Source organism: Pelophylax lessonae, assembly GCF_965119305.1.
Source record: "Pelophylax lessonae genome assembly, chromosome: 6".
NCBI lineage: Eukaryota > Metazoa > Chordata > Amphibia > Anura > Ranidae > Pelophylax > Pelophylax lessonae.
This window is the reverse complement of record NC_138773.1, coordinates 234,701,702-234,727,733: the sequence shown is the minus strand read 5'-3', so window position 1 is coordinate 234,727,733 and position 26,032 is coordinate 234,701,702. Positions and strand designations below refer to the sequence as shown.

At 41.7% G+C, this 26,032-nt stretch overlaps 1 protein-coding gene across 1 annotated transcript in view; it reads left to right on the top strand.

The window, feature by feature from the left end:
• Positions 1-26,032, top strand: part of DNAJC10 (DnaJ heat shock protein family (Hsp40) member C10) — a 72,222-nt gene that overhangs the window by 15,739 nt on the left and 30,451 nt on the right. The window contains exons 3-9 of the mRNA XM_082262400.1: positions 189-239; positions 1,818-1,900; positions 2,015-2,146; positions 8,771-8,864; positions 14,799-14,876; positions 18,521-18,564; positions 19,602-19,736. Of these exons, the coding sequence (XP_082118526.1) occupies positions 189-239; positions 1,818-1,900; positions 2,015-2,146; positions 8,771-8,864; positions 14,799-14,876; positions 18,521-18,564; positions 19,602-19,736 (617 nt within the window). The remainder of the gene's footprint in view (positions 1-188; positions 240-1,817; positions 1,901-2,014; positions 2,147-8,770; positions 8,865-14,798; positions 14,877-18,520; positions 18,565-19,601; positions 19,737-26,032) is intronic.

The following is a 26,032-nucleotide window of genomic DNA, read 5'->3' as shown; positions in this document are numbered from 1 at the left end:
TCAGTGTTGTAGATGTACTGTAGTTCAATCTGCCCAATAGTTAGTGGTGCCAGTTTTGCAGCAAGATTGTTGCTGAATATTATGTTAGGATCTTATTCTTGCATACTTGTAAAGCTGATCCACTTTAACATATTCATAATAACACTGCTCAGAACTGGTTAATCTAAATTTGCACTTTTCTTTTTCAGGTATCTATGATGACGACCCTGAAGTCATCACCTTGGATAGAGGGGAATTTGGTGAATAAATCTTACTATGTTTAATTTTCCTCTTTGTGAGGGATCTACAACAATGTCTCTAAAATGTGTATGCATTTATAAGCAAGTAAAGGTTGACTAGGGCTTTTTTTGTGGACTCTGGAACCGAACTGAGGCTGTGTCTATAGCTATCACTCTAGTGTCATTTTTTTCAAGTGAAATAAGGAGTCTAAATGGTTACTGAGAGAAAATAGCTTCACTTTAAGAGAAATAAAAATGTTCCTTAGGTGATATAGTATTACATGCATTGAGCTTGTGGGCAAATGTGAAAACTTGCATTCTAAATTTTCAAAATTTGCAATTAAGTGCATTTGAATGTGATAGAAGCCGTTCTGTTATGACCGCATACACAGACAAGTCAGTGATTTTAAAAAAATTGTTGTACGATGATTGAATGAAAACACTAATTGTACAACCTGAACATTGTATATGTAGTAGGATATTTTTCAGCTTTCTTAGGCTTTTTTGCATCGTACTTGGGGGAGATGTTAACAAATCAGTCCAAACATGCATATAGAATAGGGTTTTTCAACCAAGGTTCCATGGAACCATAGGGTTCCTTCAGAGGTTGCTAGGGGTTCCTTGAGCAATGACCAATTTCTGCGCCTCAGATAAGTTTCCACTGACACCATTGAGCCTTTTAGCTATCTCTAAGCGGTAATCCTTCCAATGACCACAAGTGTAAGGAGCATTCTTCCCATTAACCAGCACACTAATGTATCATGAGTTGTATACCTAGTAATTTTTAGCAGGGGTTCACTGAGACCAGAAGGGTAATTAAAGTGTCCTCTCTGTTGAAAAGGTTGAGAGGCTGATATAGACAATAGATGTCTGTTGCCCATTCCAAAAAGATCTCAGGGCTGTAGATGTCCAGACATCTGGTCAGTGGCTGTCGGGGAAAAATGAGCAATTGAATACGTTTTGAAACCATAACAATTTGTCCAATATCGCAGTCCTGCTACAAGTCGCTGATTGCCACCATTGCTGGTAAAAATAAATATATAAAATTTCCCATAGTTTGTAGACACTACAACTTTTACGGAAACCAATCAATATACGCTGCTTGGGATTTTTTTTTACCAAAAATTTGTAGCAGAATACATTTTGGCCTCAATTGATGAAGAAATTAGATTTTTAAAAATTTTTTTTTTTTGGATGTGTTTAATAGCAGAAAGTAAAAAAATGTATTTATTTTATTTTTTCAAAACTGTCAGTCTTTTTTTGTTTATAGCTCAAAAAATAAAAGCCGCAGAGGTGATCAAATACCACTAAATGAAAGCTCTATTTGTGGGGAAAAAATGACATAAATTTTATTTTGTCACAGCGTTGCAGAACCACGCAATTGTCAGTTAAAATAATGCAGTGCCGTATCGCAAAAATGGCTTGGTCATGAAAGGGGGGTAAACCTTCCGGAGGGCAAGTGGTTAGCTGAAATTACCACGTGCAGTTTCCATCTTTACAGTTTTCTTCACATGGCAGCAGAGGTTTAGAATAAATGCCTGAATTGTGTAAAGTTATCCAATTTATGTTGTTAAAGTTTTGCTTCCCCCCTCCTCACAGATGGGGCCATAAACTCCGGAGAACTGTGGTTCATTAATTTCTATTCGCCTCGCTGCTCCCATTGCCATGATCTTGCTCCTACGGTAAGTAGTGCTCTCTATACCTGGTCATGATTATGATGTTTTGACGTGCTGTTTATCTGCTGTTAAAAGGTCTCTTTTTAAATCCTTGTTATAAGTGTTATTTGTTCCATCTAGTGGAGAGAGTTTGCCAAAGAGATGGAAGGCCTTATTCGCGTTGGAGCAGTAAATTGTGGAGATGACCGCATGCTTTGCAGAAATCGAGGGATTAATAGTTACCCAAGCCTCTACATATTTAAAGCTGGAATGGTAAAGTGTTTTTTTTGTAATTCTTTCAAAACATTTTTTTGGGTGTTACAGCATGCATACTCTTAGTGTAACTCCAATTTTGTTGAGAAAAAAGAACTCCATCTCCTTTAGTTGATCAGTATATATTGCAAGTAATTTCGACAAGCGTATCAGCCCTGTTCCTATTTAAAAAAAAAAAAAAAAAAAAAAAACAGTTGTCTGTTTCACTATGTCTTTTCCAGACCAAATCCTAAATGGGGAGGGTCAGTCTTGATTGTAACCACCTGAGCCTATATCCATGTTATAATGGTAAACGTTGTAGTGTTTGCATCCCTTTGGAAGCAGGCAAGCATTTAGGATCACCTCTCTAAAAATAAAACTTCTATTGCAAGGGATGCAAAATACTTGCCTTGGATCAGATGTCTAGGGAGATCAGTGAGCCAATCACAGAAACCAGAAATATTGGAAAAAAGCGACATTTGACACTTTCAGGCAGTCACAGAATAAAACCATATCACAAAATGCTTTGTATAGATATTGTGTTTGTGTTATAAATGTTATTCATATTGTACTTGAATGTTATTAAATGTACCTTTCCTTTTCAATCTGAAGCACTGTATTTTTCTGTAAAATGCAATGAGTGTGAGTTCATACTGTACCATGAAAGTCCTCAGTGCCGCAATTCAATTTTCCTTTTCAAAAGATACAAGTCAGATTTTTGGCATCCCTTGGAATAAAAATGTCATTTTTGGTGAGATACTCACAAAGGTAAATCATGTCTAAAGGGATGCAGACCTTGCAGCTTTCCTCATTAGAGCCCTGCAGATTCACTGAGAACATGGACATAGACAACCAAACAGCCATTTCTTCAGAATAAAAAAAAGGTAGAAATCGACAGCAAAGTTTGTTAAAATCCCTGCAATGTCCATAGATCACCCAGAGGGGAATGCTTTTTTTCCTGAACAAAAGTGAAGTTAAACTTTAAATAATACAATTTAAAAACAAGGCTAGTTTCTTTAAAGTCTTTTCCTTGATAAAAAAATAAGCAAGGAACATACATTCCACATTAATAATTATACTATTAAAATGAGTGTGTGCTGTAAATTGCCTCCAGCATTGTTCTTGCTTGTTCTTACTGGAGGCTGCCATTTTGCTGAAGTTTAGAGCACTGAGCAGCATTACGTTTTTAGATTGGCCTTTAAATTTTTGGCACAGTGCCGAAAAATAGAGAGCAATTAAGCATGTGCAGAACAGGGTGGGACAGAGTGCATTACTGGATTTTAAAAAGTGTAGACACTTATTTTTAATGTTTTACATAACTATAGCTATACAGTGCCTTGAAAAAGTATTCATATCCCTTAAAATTTCCACAACCAAAAATGTAAATGTATTTTATTGAGATTTTATATGATAGACCAACACAAAGTGGCACATAATTGTGAAGTGGAAGGAAAATGATAAATGGTTTTTACATTTTTTTACAAATAAATAATTGAAAAGTATGGCATGCATTTGTATTCAACCCCTTTACTCGGATACCCCTAACTAAAATCGAGTAGAATCAATTGCCTCCAGAAGTCACCTAATTAGTAAATAAAGTCCACCTGTGTGTAATTTAATTTCTGTATAAATACAGCTGTTCTGTGAAGCCCTCAGAGGTTTGTTAGAGAACCTTAGTGAACAAACCGCATCATGAAGGCCAAGGAACACACCAGATGGGTCAGGGATAAAGTTGTGGAGAAGTTTAAAGCAGGGTTAGGTTATTAAAAAAAAAAGCTTTGAACATCTCACAGAGCACTGTTCAATCCATCATCTGAAAATGGAAAGAGTATGGTACAACTGCAAACCTACCAAGACGTGGCCGTCCACCTAAACTGACAGACCAGACAAGGAGAGCATTAATCAGAGAAGCAGCCAAGAGGCCCATGGTAACTCTGCAGGAGCTGCAGAGATCCACAGCTCAGGTGGGAGAATCTGTCCACAGGACAACTGTTAGTCATGCACTCCACAAATCTGGCATTTATGGAAAAGTGGCAAGAAGAAAGCCATTGTTGACAGCCATCCCCACTGTGAAACATGGTGGAGGCAGCACCATGTTGTGGGGATGCTTTTCTTCCGCAGGGACAGGGAAGATGGTCAGAGTTGATGGGAAGATGGATATAGCCAAATACAGGGCAATCTTAGAAGAAAACTTGTTTGAGTCTGCAAAAGACTTGGGACTGAGGTGGAGGTTCACCTTCCAGCAGGACAATGACCCTAAACATACAGTCAGAGCTACAATGGAATGGTTTGGAATGGAATGGTTTAGATCAAAGCATATTCATGTGTTAGAATGGCCCAGTCAAAGTCCAGACCTAAATCCAATTGAGAATCTGTGGCAAGACTTGAAAATTGCTGTTCACAGATGCTCTCCACTTGCTATTTACAAAGAAGAATGGGCAAAAATGTCACTGTCTAGATGTGCAAAGCTGGAAGAGACGTACCCAAAAAGGCTGTAATTGCAGTAAAAGGAGGTTTTGCAAAGTATTGACTCAGGGGGGCTGAATACAAATGCATGCCACACTTTTCAAATATTTATTTGTAAAAAATGTTGAAAACCATTTATCATTTTCCTTCCAGTTCACAATTAAATACATTTACGTTTTTGGTTGTAACATGACAAAATGTGGTAACTTTCAAGTACTGTACCTGCAAAAAGAGCCACCCTGAAGTAATCTAGCAGGAAGTAATTTTCCCTAATCGTCTTTCAGGACAGGCACCTTGAGAGAACCTGGCTCCTCCCTTCTGAGGAAACACCGCCCCAATTCTTTGGATTTAAGCCCCCTGCCAGCTTGCTGCCTCAGTTCTGGTGTTTCCTCCGGAGGGGAGACACTGTCCAGGAACCTAAGCTGAGCAGCCAGGGGGCTGGGGCTATACATTTAAGAGGGAGCCAGGCTCTCTCAAGGCCGGATGCAATGCAGGGATCATGGGCCGGAGGGAGCCCACTCACCTCCAGGGCCGCACAGCGTCACCCCAGGTCCAGCTCAGGGGAGTCCACGGGCTGGGGGGTCCTGCTCTCCACACTTGGTGAGAGCGTTGCGGCGAAAGAAAAGCCCGCCTCCCGGCTCTTGTGGCAGGTTTGTGGAGGGACCGGGTCGGACGGCGGGTGTCGTCATGTCCGGCGGAGGCGGGCACTTTCGCTGTCAAAGGTTGCGGCTTCCGGTTCCGGGTCGCGTATAGGAGAGCGGGCTAGGCAAATTTCAGACTGATGCAGTACAAGCTGGGGGACAGCTGAAACAAACACGGCAAGCCACACCAGGAAGATGTCGGAGGCACAGGCCACAGCGACCGCTCCTGGGGAAGCCAGCACCAGCCTACCTAAGGTAAGGAACCCTGGGGAGGTGTTCCCTTACTTTTCCCTCCTAGCTCCACGGTGTCTTTTTTTCTTTCCCCTTGTGTGGCTTCAGGGGGTGGAAGGAGGATTGATAGGGGGTACACTGGGGATCTTGGTGGTGGTCATCCCTAGTAACACTCCCTAAGGGGTCTTTGCCTCAGCTGGGGGTCCGTGATATTTTACTTGTCCCTTGTGTATTTCAGAGTAAAACCTTGGAGAAATCTAGGTCACCTCATAGCACTAGAAAGAAATGCCCAGGTTGGGGGGCGCATCTCGGCTCCAATCCAGTACAGGGGCACTGGGGAAGCAAAGAATCAGAGCAGTCCTCCAATTGGAAAGAACATAGCACCACACTGGCCCAAAAGACCATGGTTCTCAGTTCTGAAAGAACTAGCAGTAGAACCCCCTTGGATTCTAGTAGCATGGAAGGACCTTCTTTATCAGGGCCCAGTATTCTGCCCAGAGGTGGAACGCTGGAATCTAGCAGCCTGGTTTCTGAGAAAGAGCTATTGAAAAGCAAGGGGTTCTCAGATCAGCTGGTGGCAACGCTGCTTAAAAGCAGAAAAAAAGAAACACAGGCCATTTATCTCAAGACATGGAAATGTTTCAATCTCTGGTGCGAGAAAAACTCCTTGAATGTAAGTAGTCCAGTTACAGTAATGGAATCTTCAGGCGGGTGCGGACAAGGGCCTAGCCATCAGCACCCTACAGAGCCAGGTTTCCGCAATAAGTGTATTCCTAGAAACGTCCTTGGCCAGTAATCCCTGGGTAATTCGTTTCTTCAAAGCCTTAAGTAGACAGAGACCGGTAAGCAATCTCCCGTTGCCTATGTGGGACCTATCGGTGGTCCTACAAGCTCTCCTAGAAGAGCCATTTGAACCCATTACGTCTTGTGGGGTAACATTTTTAACCCTCAAAACTGTTTTTTTGGTAGCAATCACTACCGCAAGGAGAGTCAGTGAACTCGAAGCTCTCTATTAGAGCTCCCTTTTTGCTAATTTTTTCGGATGGTATTATTTTCAAGACTGATCCGGCTTTCTTACCTAAAGTGGTCTCAAAATTTCATAGAGATCAAGAAATAGTGTTGCCAACTTTCTGTTCAAATCCTGTGAAGGAACAGGAGATAAAATTCCATAAGTTAGACGTTAAAAGATGTGTTCTTCAGTACATAGCTTGTACAAAAGATTTTAGGAAATCGGATTCCTTTTTTGTTTTATTTTCTGGCACTAACAATGGTACTAGGGCATCTAGATGCTCGTTAGCAAGATGGCTTCGGTTAGCCATTAGCCAGGCCTACACTTCCTGTGGGAGGGAGGCCCCTATAGGTATAAGAGCTGGTGCTACCCCAGAACAGATCGGTCAGGCTGCAACTTGGTCCAGTTATGGAACATTTACCAAACACCACAAACTGGACCTACTCTCCGCTAAGGATCAGGCTTTTGGTCGAAAAGTCCTTCAAGCGGTAGTCCCACCCTAAGAGTGAGTACTCGCTAGAGCTGCACGATTCTGGCCAAAATGAGAATCACGATTTTTTAGCTTGGAATAAAGATCACGATTCTCTCACGATTCTCTGTGTAACAAAAAAAAATTGGGATAACTTTACTGTTACGTTTTTTTTTTTTATTCATTAAAGTCTATTAATTGCTTTTGAAAGACTGCTGCGCAAATACAGTGTGACATAAAATATTACAACAATCGCCATTTTATTCTGTAGGGTCTCTGCTAAAAAAATATATAAAATGTTTGGGGGTTCTAAGTACTTTTCTAGCAAAAAAAACTGATTTTAACTTGCAAGCAACAAGTGTCAGAAAAAGGTCTAGTCTTTAAGAGGTTAAACTTCCTTTCTCCCTGGCAGAGGGAAGGAAAAGATACAATGTAATCATTTTGTTTATAGTTACTGGGAGACTTAATGCTGATAGCCATTTGCAGGAGGCTTTTTTTTTTTTTTTTTTTTTTCCACAGCTGTTCTCTCTGCTTCCTCACAGCTTTGCAGCTATGCAAAGAATCGAGCATATGTCAGGTTTAGATCGTCAGGGAGGGTGAATCGAGATCACGATTTTCATAAGATTAATCGTGCAGCTCTAGTACTCGCTGATCCTCTCAAGGTGCCTGTCCTGAAAGACGATTAGGGAAAAATAGTTACTTACTGGTAACGTCTTTTCCAGTAGTCTTTCAGGACAGCACCGCTACCCACCCGAAAAAGTCTGAACATAAGACAGTCAGAGGTTGGAGGTTAGTATGATTAACTCTTGTGTCTCCCCAGTGGCTAGAGGTGCTCTTGAAGAACTGAGGCAGCAAGCTGGCAGGGGGCTTAAATCCAAAGAATTGGGACGGTGTTTCCTCAGAAGGGAGGAGCCAGGTTCTCTCAAGGTGCCTGTCCTGACAGACTACTGGAAAAGCCGTTACCAGTAATTAACTCTATTTTTCTGACAAAAGTTCCACCTTGGGTTCTGGAGAAGAGATTAGAGTGTTTATCAAGGTTTGCTGTCTGTCCCCGCTGGGGAGCTTTTGCCTTCACTTCCTGTTGACAAGACAGAAAGGGATAAAAATATCTCCAGTAGGATAAACCATCAATAAAAGCACATTTTTTGATAGTGTTGGAAAGGTTAAGGCTAAGTTCACATGTAGGCGTTTTGGGTCGTTTTTGGGGCATTTTTTCTGCTCTAGGATCAGCTCAAAAACGCCCAACAAGACAAATCCTATTCATTTCAATGGCCCCTGTTCACATCTGAGCGTTTTGACGTTTTAAGCAAAACGCCCAACGCTCAAAAAAGTACATGAGCTTCTTTTTGGGCAGATTACAGGCGTTTTTATTTTTTTCCATTGGTCACTTGTCAACCTAAAAATGCCTGTAAATAGCAACGCCAAGATGTGAACGTAGCCTTAAACTTCTGTCAGGTTTTTGTTTCTCTATCTGTGACTTCACTGAGTAATCATCCTCATATCTGTTATATCAGTGGCATAGGAAGTTGTTAGAAATATCTACCTAAAACAAAGTACACATTGGTAAAAATTCATTCTCCTCCATTCTGCCTCTATTGAAAATAAAGAGTCACATCTGGGTAAGTGTGACATGGAAGAAAAGCAACATTTCTGAGGGGAAATGTTCTTTTCATCTGTTACCATTAAGAAAATGGACTTCTTTGTGATAAATAAGATGTGAACTATTAATGAAAACTAACTAATCCTAACCAAAGTTCTTGAGAAGAGTTGATTTTCAACTATTTCTGTATTCAGGCCCTAAAGGGTGTCACATGTTTTGTTTTTTGCAGGCTCCAGTCAAATACTTTGGTGATCGAGTAACGGATGATTTGGTTAATTTTGCAATGAAGTACGTGTCAAGTTCTGTAACAGAGCTATGGGCAGGTAAGCTGATAAAACCGGATTGAGGTGTAGTACATAGGACCGAGAGATAGTAGTCGTTATTTATAAACCCCAGAGTAGACTTTCATACATGTTGTTTTCCGGGTCACAGCAAGAAGGGGAGGAGAGTAGATGTGTGTCTGCTCTTCTCCCTCCTCTCCGCTTGCTGGCACCCGCTATGTTGGTCCCAGGCCTGCAGATGGGCAAACTGAGCCCAGAATACATGGCGGGGGGCGCTGGTACCAGGGTTGTGTGGAAGCAATCGGTCAGCAGCACAGCCACTGGATTGTGTTTAAACCCCCCGGCCCCCCCGCTGTCAGGTCCATGTGACATACAGGCCTGGCAGCGAAAGGGTAAAGCTTAAGTTTGATCGGCATATATTTATAACTTGCTAGTGAAATTTGAAAGAAAAAAAAATACTTTCTGTTTTCATTATATACCTTATTTTTGACCCATATTTTTGACCCAGTGATGTCATCATTGATTCACCTTAATTAGATGAGCTCTGTTTGACTTGCAGCTTCTAATGCACACTGTCTCACAGTGTGCAGTCAAATCATAGTAAGCAATTTCAGGACAGGAAAGGAGACTAAACAACTGTGCAAGACTGAAGGGGAGGCTGGAGTAAACTTTTAATTTCTTCTATCTTTGCAGGAAAAGTTTGGCTCACAGAAGGTTCTTTCTTTTGTATTAACCGCCTTAGCGGTAAACCCGAGCGTGACTCGGGGTAGGAATTTTCTGCTATTAGCGGTATCCCCGAGTCACGCTCGGGGTCAATGGGCAGAGTGTGCAGACAGCGCAGCGGAGCTTCTCTTACCTTATCCTGGCGATCCAGCGATGAGCTCTCATTGCTGTGACCGCCAGCGAGATCTCCGCCGCTCGTCTGTCGGTAGGAGGACTTCCTAGTTCCGTTCCCTGCAGCAGCAATGCTGCATGGGAGCGGAACTAGGGAGGGAAATTCAAAAAAAAAAAAAAACGTTGCACATAACACATTTTATATTATATATATGCATATATATATATGCAAATATATATATATATATGCAAATATATATATATATGCAAATATATATATATATGCAAATATATATATATATATATATATATATATATATATATATATATATATATATATATATATATATATATATATATATATATATATATATATATATATATCTCTATATACACACACACATATATATATATATATATATATATATATATAATATAAAATTATATTATTGATTCGATTATAATTCATGCGTTATATATATATATCTATATACACACATATATATATAATATATAGCGCATGAATTATAATCTAATCAATAATATAATTTTATTATATATACTATATATTAAATAATAAAATAATATTATTGATTCGATTATAATTCACTTGTTTGTGTTTCAAATTTATCACATCTGGGATGTCTACTAGACTCTTGTTTTGGTCAGGTTTAAGTCAGTAATTACTAAGAATTGTAGGCCTATAATACATAACGCCAAATTTCCATGAAAAGAATTGTACCGCTTTTGGAACAGAATTCCTGACAGAATCATACCGCCAGGGAGGTTAAGTAGCAATAGATTTTGTGTTGAACATTCTTACAAAAAGTATTTAAAATAAAAATGTAGGGTGACCAGCCTGCAATATATGTATCTGTTTACATCAGCTTTGAAGTATCTTCCTCAGGGTTTTCCACTTTCTTCTTGGGGAGGGGGGATAGGTTTGCCAAACTTGTATAACTTGTCTTGTTCCCTTTTACTAGTACATCCTTCTTAAGCTTTTATAATGCCTTAAAGGGAAATCTTTAAACTTTGGAATGCTGCATCTATGCCCCCTTGACAGTATACACAATTTTAACTTAACCTTTTTGTAACAAAAAAACATGATAAATGATGAATCCCAGCGTTTTTGTTTTTTTCCTGCCCTGCTTTTTAAGTGGGGTAAACGCTAAAAGAAAATCGGGTGAACGATCGTCCGATTTTCCTCGTTGTTTCACAGCAAATCAGAACCGATGACCGAAAATTCTTGTACGGCAAAGACACTTTTTTTTTTTGTTGTTGTTGTTTGTTTCTGATCATGGCCAGTCTTTCTTTTCTGATTTTTCTTGTCCAAAAATCGTACAAAAACGGTACACATTAAACAAAAATTGTTCTTTTTTTTTTTTTTTTTTCGCGTACGAGAAAAATGTTGGAGCTTGTCGCTTCGAGAAATTTCGGCTGTCGAAAGTTGTGTACACACTATACGAAAATCGTACGAAATTTCTTTTGATGAAAATGTTTGCCCGATTTTCTTATAGTGTGTACAAGCCCTTAGTATACATTTTTCTGAATGCTAGATACGGTGCAGTTTAATGTATTCTGAGCACATTCATTTTTTTCAGTTTTAAGTTGCAGCCTGATACTCCAGATGATGTTTAAATTCTCATCAACCTAAACTTAGTACCTCCTAATGACATAGTGAAAACAGAATTTTAGAGATGTCTGTGGAATTATTTAAAAGGAAAAAATAAAAAATCACATTGGCAGAAGTGTTCAGACCCTTGGCAAGAACACTTGAAATTTGTAGCTCAGGTTCCTCTTATGTCTCTTAGGCCCCCTTTCACACTTGGGTGACCTAAAAGTCACAGGTTTTGCAGCCATTTTGACTGGACTTAAAGCAATGTCTGTGTAATCTTGAGGTCTATGGACCTCAAAAGTCGGACCAAAGTAGTGCAGGGACTGTTTTGAAGTCATTGCATCTTGATGTTGCACAGATATGAATGGTACTCACTGGAAATCATGGAGTACAACTTGTCATGCAACTTTGCAGTCCTAAGTGGTAGAACAAGTCGCACAAGTGTGAAAGGTGCCTAAATCGTTGCTGAGATGTTTCTACACTTTGATTGGAGTCAACCTGTGGTAAATAAAATTGATTGGACAAGATTTGGAAAGCCACACACCTTTCTATAAATGGCCTCACAGCTTACCATGCATGCTGTATCACAGCAAAAGCCACGAGGACCAAGGAACTGGCTGCAGAGCCGACCTCCATAATTCTCAAATGGAAGAAGTTTAGCACAACCAGGACTCTTCCAAGAGCTGGTCGCCCTGCCAAAATAAGCAGTTGGGGGAGAAGGAGTAAGAGGGGTTGACCAAGAACCCGATGGTCACTCTGACTAAACTCCAGAGATTCCGTGTGGAGATTGGACAAAGTTCCAGTAGGACAACCATTATTGCCGCCCTCCACCGATCTGAGCTTTATTGCAGAGTGGCTAGATGGAAGCCTCTCCTCAGTACAAAACACATGAAAGCCCACTTGGAGTTTGCAAAAAAGCACCTGAAGGACTGTGAGGAACAAGATACTCTGGTCTAATGAAACCAAGATTTAACAGTTTGACCTATCTTTTTAAAAGTCTTGTCTAAAGCCTGGCATCACTCATCACCTGCCCAATACCATCCCAACAATGAAGCATGGTGGTGACAGCATCATGCTGTGGGGGTGTTTTTCAGCAGCAGGGACTGGAAGCATGGTCAGGGTTGAGGGAAAGCTGAATAGAGCAAAGTACAGAGATATCCTGAATGAAAACGTGTTCCACTGCGCTCTGGACCTCTGATGGGCCTAAGGTTCCCCTTCCAACATGACAGTGATCTTAAGCACACAGGCAAGACTACAGAAGAGTGGCCTATGGACAACTCTATGAATGTCCTAGAGTGGCCCGGCCAGAGCCCTGACTTTAACCCTACTGAAGATCTCTGGAGAGACTTGAAAATCACTGTCCACCAATGGTCCTCATCCAACCTGACTGAGCTTGACTCGAGGCTGTAATTTCTGACAAAGGTGCTTCAACAAAGTACTGAGTAAAGGATCTAAATACTTAAAGCGGAGTTCCACCCAAAAGTGGAACTTCCGCTTTAGGTAGTCCTAGCCCCCTGACATGCCACAATTGGCATGTCATTTTTTTTGGGGGGGGGGGGGGGAGCGGGTACCTAGTTTTGACAGGTACCCGCTCCCACTTCCGCTCGGAGAGCAGCGACGCCCTGAGCGGAAGTTCCCCTCTCCCCCTCCCTCCCTGCAATCTTCTGGGACATGTCAGAGGTCCCAGAAGATTGCCAGCCAATCAAGACGGGCAGCGCAACTTGCGCATGCGCAGGGCATACCGAAAGCTGTCACAGCCTGGTGCCCACACCAGTGATGCTGGCGCGGCCGAGACCAGAGGGAGAGGATCGAGGCTTTGGGCGGCCGCATCGCTGGACAGGTGAATGTGTATTTATTACACTTTTTTATTACACTTATTACACTTTTTGTAGCTGCTGACTTTTAATAAACACAGAAAAGGTTGGAACTCCGCTTTAAAGCCGAAAAAAACCTGTGGATTTAACAGTTTCAAGAAACCGTTAATTTTCAGCACCTTCTGGAATTGTAACTGTCACATTGGTTGGGCTTTCAACCAAACTATCAAACCATCCAATGGCTGGTGTCATAACTGATCACATGTGCAGATGAAGATTAAAAACAGAGGCCGAGATGGCAGCTTCCTTGGCTGAAAACAATTGAAGGGTTTATTTCAAGTACAGTACATTCTGTTTTCACTTTGTCATTATGGAACACTGAGTGTAGAATGATGAGAAAAAAATGGATTTACACAACTGTAGTATCAGTCAGCAACAAAATGTAAAAAGTGAAGGGGGTCTAAATACTTTATGAACGCACTGTGTATATATGTTCAGACTTCATATGTTGTGTGTTTTTTATAAAGTTTACATCAGTTTGTGCATATGTATTTGGTTTAATTTACTTTGATATGCTTGGTTTTACGTCCTATTTTTTTTTTTTTTCCTTTGAGAAATTATTTATAGGTGGACAAAAAGTATAAACAAATTTTTATTTTTGCCTAAAAATTGACTGAATGCTTACAAAAACAGACGCAAACCTTTTCTGATGTTGTTTTTTTTTTATCTTCTGGGGACATGAACTGACTCGAATGTAAGCAGACATTCGTTCGTTTACATTTGCCCACTCAGAGCTCAGAGACATACGTTTGTGATTCAGTATGGATCCATCTGAAAAACTGGACTGAAGGTTTGTTCACACCACAAAAGCACACTCCAGATCCATTCTGGATGCATTTCTGCTTGCGTTTTTGATGCATTCTGGACATTTTTGATGTGTTTCCGGGTGAATTCTGGAGGTTTTTTTTTTTTTTGTTTTTCACTGTACTGGGGTCTGGTGCATTTTTGATGTGTTCCAGTGCATTCCGATGCATTTTACCACGTTCCAGTCCAGTGCAGGAAAAATGCAGCATGTTCTACTTTTTTTTTTTTTTTTTCTGGAACTGGAATGTACTGGAACTGACCACACTGGTGTGAACTATGCCATTGGAAACCATATATCCTACTTCCCATGCATTTTTGATGCAGAAAACAAAATGCCCTGCATGTGGTGTGAACTGACCCTGAATGTTCATGTGAAACTGTACTATCTAAAGTTTAGTTCGGATTGATCTAGTGAACAAAAAATCCAGGAGGCTGGGACTCCTGCTTATACTAATTAGTGTGAGGACATAAACATTTAAAGAGCTCATTGGCTCAGGAAAGGCTGCCCGCAACAGACAAGGCTACCCTCTAGTGGGTACCTGAGCAGGTTACCTAAAGAAAAACGTGCACTAAAGGAAGGAGCGCCAGACCAAAGGATAAAAGATTTATTAGGATAAAAAATTTATTGGTTTATGCTAAAAAAAAAAAAAAAAAAAACAGCCAATGCATTCCTGGGGTTGGTAAAACTGATTCTAAACTGCCTATTTTGTACCAGCTATCCGTGTGAGCAAGCCCTAATATTCCAGAGGAGATTTGCATCAAAATCTAGCTCACTTATTTGTTCAGTTATTTGTAATAAATGCTTTATATTTAATTTACATTCAGTGAACAATTTCTTTTTTTCTGTAGGAAATTTCAGAAGCTCAATTGAAAGCTCGTTTGCATCAGGTGTTGGTTGGCTCGTTACATTCTGTACTGACAGCGAAGGTAATCTTATCTGCTGCATTCACTGGGATGTAGAAATAGGCTTGTGTTTCTAAACTGGTTACACTTGATATCATTGCACTTTGTTTGCCATGCTCAGGACCAGTGGTTTTCTTTATCACACTACAGTTCAACTGAAAGTATTTCATTTTGCTGATTGCAGTTTTCGCAATTAACATAATGCTGATTAGCCAAAGCTTATAAAATATGGATGCCACCACAGTTTACTCTCCATTTTAAAAATATGGGTCGCTTTTTTTTTTATATATACTTACCCCATAACTTTAATACTTTGAATTACTGACCTGAATAAGTGGGAAGAGCAGGAGTTTTCTCTTCAGTGTGACTTCACTTCTGCTCTTTCTTTCTCTTGATACAGGTTTCCTAAAAGCCTAAACTTTAGGAAAACCTCTAATTATACAAGTGAAATACATACATACATACATACATACATACATACATGTGAACTACCAAACATGCCACATAATTTGTATTTCAGTTCTGGTATCCTGTGTCCCCTGCTAGGCAGTAGAGCCAGGCCCAGTTGAGCTATGTAATCAGACCCTTGGCCCACCCTACCTGCTGACTGGAAAATAAAGGAGCAAAAGCACACTCATGTGGTCATCTCTCTGCTCTGTTCTATGCACCTGTCGGTAAGAATTGCACAATACAGCAGAGTAATGAGCATATAGTGCTGCCCCTCCCTCTATCAGTCTTAAGTGCTTCCGTATCTTAGATTACAGGAGGCTAATATTAAAACGGAGCTTCATCATTCGACATTATGACCCTAAACTCTGTAAAAAAAAAAAAAAAAAATCTATTGTTCTCGGCCTCCTCCAAATCTCCAAACTTCTTTTTCGTGCTGTGATCTGACTTCCTGTTAGATGGTAAATATTCATTCTCCATGATACCATTGTAAGCAGGAATGTAGTCACCCTCTCTTGCTCACTCCCCAGATGGACTAGGAACTGTGGGATGTGTAGTGTGCATTGAGCAGTTCGTATGACCACAACTAACGTCCAATGCTTGTTCCAAACAGAAGGAATAGGGGAGAAAGTTTGAGAGCTGTCCGTGGGCGTTACAAAGAGGCAGAAAAACACAGTAAAGTTGTTCTAAATGGATTACCAGGAGGCAAATAAAAATGGAAACCAAATGAAATGTATACCGTTGCTTTCTTCCTACTTTGTCTCTTAGCTGTTTTTTTTTTTTTTTTAACATCTGCTTCTGTAGAACATAGCTAGTCACAACTCCCTCAGCTGGGTCTTCCATGGTAACATCTGAGATGAAAGGTGAAACTCTCCAGTAAAAGGAGAACGACCGCACACAAGAATATACTATCTCCAAATAATTCTGTTGGAATTTTCATCATCAGAAAAACGTTTTCTCCCTTATCACGTGATTAGTCAGCTAAATAGTATAGTATGCACCCCTCTTTAAAGAGATGATCTCACAAAAATGGTACCCATGGTCCATGTCACGGTATAAGACAGAGGTGACTGTTATCACATTGTGAGAAGAATATCACAGGTTAATAAATTTCCATTAAGGTAAAAAAGAGGTGAATAGTCATCCTTAGTCCAGCTGATCTAGTTAGGGTCTAGATTTGATGCAGGAACAATCAGATTCTGTGGTAACATGCTTACAAGTTGGCTAGTCCAAATCACTGAAAATAAGCCCTTGTCTAAAAATGTAAAGAAAACCTGAACTGTAAAAATTGTAACTGATAATATCTTCTGTTGAAAATGCTAGTTGTTTGAATGTTTTGCTTATAAAAGATTTCGATATTTCGAATTACTAATGTGGAACAAGTATGTAATTGAGAAGTTCTGACTTCTGCTGCATGCTTGTTTGTCATTTTGGAGATGCGGGCAACTAACATTTTCAGGAGGAGATGAGAAATGCCAGCTTCCGGACAAGGAAGGAGCAGCAGCAGACTGATAAGGTCATCCCTCTGTGCTCTCCTCCTCTTAGATTGTTTTTTGTCAGCATAGTTGGATAAGGCACACCCAGTTTGGCTCCAAACATTCTCTTCCATCAACTGTAGGGCTCTTTCACACCATTTCAGTTAGGTTGCATAGATAAACATGGGCTCTGCGGACTTTAACATCATAACGCTACATTGAGAAATGCAGCATTTTTATGAAGTGAAAGTGGCTGCACTGCATAGATTTGTGTGAATTGTCATTTTTTTTGATACTTGAAAAAAAAAATGAAAAAAAAAAAAGGTAAATAGTTTGATGTGTTAAAAGAATATATTGTGCAACCCCCCAGCACCCCCTAAGCGACGTATATCAACATTGCATAAGAGACCATTGTCACTTGAAGAAGTGAGCCGAAAGCCAGACCTGTTGTCATCTAAGCAATAGGTGTGGGAAAATCCTCCAGTGGGGACACCCATTCCTATAAAGAACACTTTAGGATGGAAATTTTGTTCATTTTGGAGAGATTTACTGATTTCATGTTGGGTCTCCTTGAAGGGAAGTGCAGAGACATATCCCAGGATATTGTGTTCAAAACTAAAATAAAAATGTTAGCTTTTTATCCTCTGAAAATGGCTGTGAATTGCATCCTAGGTAAATGTTTCCATTAGGGATAGACCAATATGTTTTTTTCAGGGCCAATACCGATATTTTGGTCACAACGTATCGGTATCGGCCGATATGGGACAATATTTTGTATATTTAAAGTTTTGAAAAATAAAGACAATTTTTGACTCAAATCTGGTACTGAACATGTTAATTTTTGTTTAATGCTTAATGGTTGGCTTGCTGGCACCCTGTGGGGTGGGTGGCTGGCTGGCTGACCCTGTGGTGGGTGGGTGGCTGGCACAGGGGCTGTGGGTGGCTGGCTGGTACAGGGCCTGTGGGTGGATGGCTGGCTTGTACAGTGCCTGGGGGTGGCTGGCTGGTACAGGGCCTGTGGGTGGCTGGCTGGCTTGCTGGCACAGTGCCTGTGGCTGGCTGGCTGGTACAGGGCCTGTGGATGTGGGTGGCGGGCTGGTGCAGGGCCTGTGGGTGGCTGGCTGGCTTGCTGGTACAGTGCCTGTGGCTGGCTGGTACAGGGCCTGTTGGTGGCTGGCTGGTTCAGGGCCTGTGGGTGGCTCGCTGGATGGTGCAAGGCCTGTGAGTGGCTCGCTGGCACAGTGCCTGTGGCTGGCTGGCTGGTACAGGGCCTGTGGGTGGCTGGCTGGCACCGGGCTGCTGTGGGTGGGTGTATGGTTGTGAAACACTCCCGCAAGACTAGTCCCGACTCCAGACGAGGCTGTCCAAGGCAAGGGAGGCGGCCTAAGAAGGCAGAATGACGTCACAAAAATATCGGCCAGTTCCGGGGCCGATACCAATATATCAGGGAAAGTGCATATCGGCCCCTGATAATCGGTCTATCCTTAGTTTCTATCTCCTATTTGTCATTGCAATTCGCATACTTGTTATATATCCTTGCAGGAAAACAAAGTGTTTGAAATTAAAAAATAAAAAGCTAAAAAAATTAAGGAAGAAAGTAGGAAAATAAAGAAAACCAAATAGAAATTGAAAGAGGATGAAGCCATCTGTGTATTTATTTATTTTTCATGTCTGGGCTTTGTGTACATCCTATTTTTCATAACTGTAATGCAACTCCTCTTTTAACTACACTTTTATTTATTTCAGATTGCCTAACTTCACAAACACGTCTTAAGCTTGCAGGAATGCTTGTGAGTATTTCCTTTAGTACCATTTATTCTGTACGATGCCATAAATCGAATATGTTTAACAAACCTTAAGCTGTGACCATAAATGGCTCCATTTTATTTTCATTCAGCCAGTGGGCTTGGTAAAAAAAGATGGATGCAGCAATCCTTCACACTGTGTCACTGTATTCTGACAGCAGAGGAGTTAGCTGGACTTCTCTGCTGTCGGAATACACTGATCCATTATGGAGCCTATTGGCTGCAGTGCTGATCAAACTAAAGATTCCCAGCAAGCCCCTTCAATCAGTAGATTGACTGCTCTTGAATAGGAAGAGGATTGTTTAAAAAAGGCAGAATTTCACTCCTTCTTTTAACCAGCTTTAGAATAATTTATTTCATAATTAAGGCTGGGTTCACATGTATGCGAATTGGATCTGTTTTTAACAGCATCCAATTCGCATAACGTGATTGTGACCGGCTTTCAATGGAGCTGATTCACACATGTCAAAGGCGGCTGTGTTGCGGTTTAGAAAAGAGTCCTGTGTGTTTTTGGGTCTTGTTCAGGTGCGAATTCGGGGAAAGATTTGCACCTGAACCGGTGAACCGAAACGCACAGGACACCAAACTGCACACCACACCTCAGGTATGTGAGCACAGCCTTGGGGTCCTTTCACACGAGCGGTGCGCCCAACAGACTCCGTTTTGCTCAACGGGGATCGATACGCCAATCCCCGCCGAGCAAACAGATAACAGCTCTGTCTCCGCTTACTTTGCAGAGACAGAGCTGTCAGCGCACCGCTCTCCTCTATGGAAGATCGGATGAAAACGGGACGGCCGGTCACGGACCGAATCAGATCAGAGAGCAGCGGGTGTCAGCAGTCATGTCTCCGTTAACATCTGCTGCCCCATAGAGAGGTATATGGAGCATCCGATCAGGTCGGCCTGAAAAACTGACAGGCGAACCTGATTGGAAAGCCTGTGTGAAAGGGGCCTTAGTGTTATTTTCTATCATAAGATTGTATGTGATTAGTGAGACTTTCTTATTTCTTCCCTTGATTTAGGATGGACTGGTCAGTGTGGGATGGATGGATTGTTCTGTTCAAATCGATCTCTGTGAAAATTTAGAAATCTCATCTAGCACTACAGCTTATTTTCCTCCCGGAGTCTCTCTAGCAAACAAAAATAAAGACGTTTTGGTAATGTTTATTTTGCACTTTTTCTCCTGTGTACAACTAATGAGGTGTGTTTAATATAATATACTTCTGATAGATGGGAATCCACGGGGTTTTTGTAAAGATATAACCTATATGAACATAAAGAGAGCAGCAGAATAGAGGTTAAGTGTTGGGGATCTGAAGGTTATATGCTGAGGGCTTGATTTTGAGGTAAGGATAAGAGTTGGATTTGTGGAGTAGCAGTCAATTAACCGTTTATGGGTTACCTACTGAGGAAGTTAAAGGATATTTAAACCCAGGAGCAATATATTGCAGCTTGCCTATCCTTGGATGCGGAAGCTGCATTAGTTTTCTTTTTTTAAGCTAAGGACCTTGTGAACAAGAACAGAAAATACCTGTTGCTCTTGGCAAAAAAGCTGTGTCCTTGTCCTGGTCTTCTGCCTGTTAACTACAAATCCCACCCCCGTGTAATGGAGACATGTTTTGAAGTCCAGCTTGGGTGACAACCATGGATTTATCCATAGATACAGTGCAAGAGTGAAAGTAGCTACTCAGGGACAGGAAGTGTTATTCGCATGATCGGGGGAAAATAAAAAGGAAAAAAACCTGTAAAGGAAAAAAAATGTAGCCACCTCATCTAATGACTGGTAAGATGCCATATATAACCTTTTTTTATTTTTCAGTTTAGATATGCTTTAGGTGTTTGGTTTAGTGATGGGTGCAGGAGTGAGCTTTAAGGCCCGTACACACGTACGGATCGTCGTCATACAAACGTCGGCGGACGAAAGATCTGCCGATTGTACGCGTGTTAGTATGGTGCCTCCGACAGCTGTCTGCGCACAATCCGCGGACAAGAGTCTTTCTTGCAAACATGAAAATTTTTGTCTGCGGACACCAGAACGGACGATTGTTCGCCTGTCAGTACAGAAATCAGCCGACAGACCGCAGATTTGCAAGACTGGGCATGCTCAGAAAATAAAAAACACAGGGAAAGTTAACCATTACATGACATCACTTCTGCAGTCAGCTGAAGTCTGCGGACAAAATTCTTGTGCTGTCCTTGTGCTGTCTTTGCACTTTTCAACAGACACCGACATCCCGGGGAGAAAAGACGAACGTTTGTATGACGACGATCCGTACGTGTGTACGGGGCTTTAGGCTCGATTCACACCTACGCATGTTGCTTTTGAGCATTTCTGCAGTGCTTTTTGCTGTGCTTTCTGTGTTTTTTTGAACACGCAATTTAGCCCCGATTTTGCGTTTTTATGCTTTTTTTTTTTTTTTTTTTTTTAAATATGTTGCTGGGCAGAATAAAAAAACACAAATCGCTGCAAAATCACGGTAAAAATGCACTACATGCTTTTCTGCAGCTTCTCCAGTGAAGCCTATTGAACCAAAAATACAAAAAAGCACCGTTAATGTATTGATGTGAACATTTTACATAGGAACCCATGTTAAAAGATGTCCTGCATTTCTGCAAAAAGCATGAAAAAACACATTGGTGTTAATGGAGCCTTAGTTTATGGATTGCTATAGTGGCGCTGGGGAAGGGAGGGGTTACTTGTTCTTGCAACAAGCCCTTTACTGGACTTTCGGCATCAAGAACCAATTTCTCATAATGTGTGTTAAAGTGCGTGTTTTTTAGCCTGTGGACTGAGGGAGGTTCACCCCTATTCTTGGCATGGTGACCACTGTCACTGAGAAAGAAATGAAAAATGGGGAATTATGTGATGGGAAATGTTCCCAATGATGCAAGGGTGGCAAAAAAAAAAAAAGATTGTAGAAGTTTTAACCCTTCCTTACTCATACCTCAATATCTTGCTATAGATACAGTTTAAAATAGAAGTCAAACCAAAGTTTTGTGTTGGGGGAATTGAGCGGTTTTCTTACCACCGGTTGCAGAAAAAGAAAATCTCATCTATGGCCGGCTTAACAAAGCCGAACCCTAACTAATACTTTTAAGGCTCGGTTCACACTTATGCGATGCGGGAAGGCTGCGAATCCGCAGCCTGTTCCCGCATCGCACACGCTCCCCCGGCAGTTCACACTGCCATATGCGATACGCTGGGGGTGTCAATGTAATCTTAACGACACCCCCAGTTTGATCGCATATCGCAGTGCGATCGTGCAGTTCGCACAGGATCGGATCGCACAAGTGTTAACCGCTGTGTGATCCGATCCTGATGCGGCTTCCAAAAAGGGTCCTGTGCGTGTTGGCTGCGGTGCGAATTTAGCCATACAAAGTGTATGGCTAAACTCGCACCGCATAGCCGATCGCATGTAATGAAGGAGCAGTGCGCTCCGACATTACATGCGAACCCCGCACTCGCATAAGTGTGAACCGGGGCTAAAGCAGTTTTTTTTTCTTATGAGATAAAGGTTTTACATAAATGAATAAAAGCTGACCATTGTAAACAGCCCTGTCAGTGTTAAATGGTTTGTTTCAACCCTCTAATAGCCATTTTTGACAGCTTGGTCTGTTGGAAGTTAGAAAATAACAGACTTACTGGTCGGATCAACTTGTGTAAATAAAGGGGGGAAAAAAAGGCCTAAGAAAGGAAAATGAACAAGGAGCGTGACCTGAAGCTGCATGGAGTAGGACGCAGTTCACCGGTGCTCTGTCGGCAGACCTGCTTTACGTCTATCCTGCTGCTTATTCTGTGATCTCATTTACCCTATGGCTACTCCTAGTACTTCTATCAAGGGCAGTGTCCTGTCCCCTCCTCGTAAAACCACGGATACCGTCGCCAAATTAGACCACTTCCGCCATAAAGACAAAGACATGCAGGCTGAAGATGGCGGATCCCCCTCTACTGAAATGAAGTCTCCAGCGCCAGATGTCCATAAAGTTCTGAAGTGAAAATCAACGTGCCAGGCGACCCTGACTTCTAAATTCAAGGTGGTCAAGGTAGACAATATCCTCGTTTAGACAAGATCTCCACAAACTTTGTGACTGCATGTCAGAGGCTGAACACCGTCTGAGCCATCTGGAGGATGCCATACCACCTCTACAGGCATCATCTGATCAGGCAAACCGTCATATTGCCCAGCTATAGCAAAAGCAAGTTGATTTAGAAAATCGTATGCGCCGCAACAATTTGCGCTTCATCAGCCCCCGGAGGGATCGGAGGGGGCAAATCCTACCAATTTTTTTGGAAGATATTCTCATTAAAACGTATGGCTGGGAGTCGTTTTCACAGTCCTTTTTTGTGTAGCTCACCCATCGTAGGCCAGCCAAAACGCCACCACCAGGTGCGCCAGCACGTGTCTTCATAGCCAAGTTCCTCAACTACAAGGACCGTGATGCGATTCTTCGCCTATCCCGTGAAAAGGGCAACATTCCATACCACAACACCCAGATCCTGGCGTTTCCCAATTTCTCTGCAGAAGTACAGCGCCAATGCAGGCTATTTACAGAAATCAAAGAGCGCCACCGGATCCGCCACTTCAACTATGCTATGTTGCGTTGTGGGAAAGATTGCGTTCATTTGAAGAGCCAGAAGCAGCTTTGGTGTGGCTAGATCGGTTAGCCCCTGCTTGAGGCGTGAGTACCTTGTGGAGCTGCAGCTTTATCATCCTTCTGCTCACAGGGCTTATTCCTATGTTGCCTGGTTTACTTTTTATTTTCTGACTAACGTCATTTCCGGAAAGGCTTGCCATTTGTCCCCCTGCATGTGTACACATACAGTAACTTTGACATACCTCACTACTCAGCGTTACATGTCTCCGCACTAGGATGTATGCACTTTCTCTAATATATTTCCATTACATTCTAGTACTGCTGATGGAGCCAGATTTGTCTTCTGCTCAGATCCAGGATACGTCCCAGAGCAGTAGCAGCATGATGCTCATGTTCTCAGTACTGCCCTTCAGAGAATGTTTGCCCCCTTAGTGCACTAACTTTACAAAGTAAAAGAGGATCGTGTCCCTCCCCTAAGTGTGATGTCCCAGCTGATGTCCTACTGGATTACCTTGCCTCAGGCATCATGCTGGCGATTGTTTTTCGCAGTTCTATTTTTTGTTCAGTCTGGGTTCTTTGCTCACACAAGTTGGGGTATGTGTAGAGCTGGGTGGGCTAGGTTCATGTTCTTAGCAACGCTTAATCATATGCAACACAGTCTCTTATGTCATAGCGCTTGTATGCTGCTTTTCATATATGTCCCATTCAAATATGTCCTTTCTATGTACTGTACTATGCATTTCCTAGATATACCTGGGATTCTGCTTCCACCGAGCCCTTTAATCAGATTTCCCCTTTACTATGGCCCCCCTTAAATTTTTAACATGGAGCGTCCACGGTCTTTGGGATAAAATAAAGTGCACTGCTGTCTTTTCCTTTCTAAAAGTCCCAGTGGGCAGACGTAATTGTCCTAGTAGAGACCCACGCCTTGGGTTGGTTGGGCATATCCTGAAACCCATACTAGCTATTCCAGGGGCATTTCCATACTTATCGCTAAAACAGTCCCTTCTGAAATCTGCTCGGTGGACACGGATCCCCAGGGGAGGTATGTTTTTTTTACTGACCAGTATATCTGGCAACTGAATCCTGATTTTGGCCTGTTATATACCACTGACCTTTAATACCAATATCTTAATTGAAGGTTTCTCTTTTAGGTCTAAATACCCATCTGCATCGGCCATCTGGCTGGGCGACTTCAATATGGTCACTAATCCCAGCTTGAATAAACTGAGTCACGAGGCCAGTGCAATACAACCAGACTGGGCAACTAGGTTTAGCCGCCTAAGGGCAGACGTATCCCTTGTGGACACATAGTGACATCTGTACCCTAGGAGGAAAGCATATTCCTGCTTCTCTATCTCCCACTCTACTATGTCCTAGATTGATTTTATATTTACCTTACAGAAACTCGCCCCTAGACTGCAGACAGCAGGTTTTTGCTTCAAACTACTGTCCGGCCATGCCCCATACTGGATTACCATTACTCCATTTACTAGGTACCCTACGTTAAACTGGAGACTGAATCCGTTTTGGTTAACTACACTTCCTGATACTACTGCACTAGATGCAGAATGGAAATTATTCTTTCAGACTAATGATGATACTTTCACTACACAAATAGTGTGGGTGAAATGTTAAAAATATGCCTGCCTCCAGTTGTCAGAACGTATTTCAAGGTTTAAGAAACTATCCAAAGCCTCATGCTCGGGCAGTTGAAGAGTTATCTTCTTTGGAAGATCAGTATGCTGCTGCACCCTCTGCAGAATTCCTTAGCATTCTGAGGCTCCAAACGATACTAGTGGAACAGGTGCGTTATGAAAAAGCTAGGCATAAGCTGTTCTTTACTAAGCAAAGAATTTTTGAACATTGAGAGCGTCCAGGTAGGCTACTAGCTTACCTGGCTCATTTAGATCCTCGACCACTCCTTATCCATTTTAGTGCCCAGATTGCACTAAAGACAGTTTTTGACGCTGCTGTACTACCTGACTCCATGCGAGAAGCCCTTATTGTCTTAATTCCCAAACCTGGAAATAACCCCCTCCAGCCTGAATCATATAGGCCTATATCCTTGTTACAAACAGATGTATAAATCCTAGCACTTCGGCTCAACAAAGTCATCTTGTCCTTCATCCACCTGGACCAAACTGGTTTTCATGCCAACCAAGAACACAGCCTATAATACCACTCTCAGATTTCATTCATTTGAATGTGGAACCTGCTGCTTAAATCTAAAATCCAAATTTGGTCAAAGTTACCACTGGGAGTCATGGGTCGGATAAGTCTCATAAAAATGATTCTCCTCCCGAAAATATTATATGCCCTTTGGCATTCCCCAGTGTACATTCCACTAAAGTACATTAAAATCATGGAGTCCCTGTTGCAGTCCTTTATCTGGGGTGCCAGCAGACCTAAGCTGTCTTGGAAAACTCTCAAGAACCCCACATATTTGGGTGGCCCGGCAGTTCCATATTTCGGGCTGTACTATTTGGCTGCACAGTTATCCCACTTTTACCACATTGATGAGCATGATCAGCAAAGGTATTTATCACTGGTCTGTTGACTTCCTGCGTCCTTCTTCCCACATCCGTTTTTGTGATTTGTTGAGAGGTTTGGCTGGCTCCCCTACTTCTCCGAGCCTGTGTGGCCTTCTCTGCCAGCATAAGCGGATCTGGGACCTGGCACTGGCTAGGATGAATTGTTCTGAACCACACAACAATACTCCATTATGTTTCAATAAACATCTACTTGAGCTTTTGCAAATTCCCGACCTGAGCATTTGGGTCTCAAAGGGCATATACCTATTATTATTATTATTATTATTATTATTATTATTATTATTATCACGTGTTGCATCAGG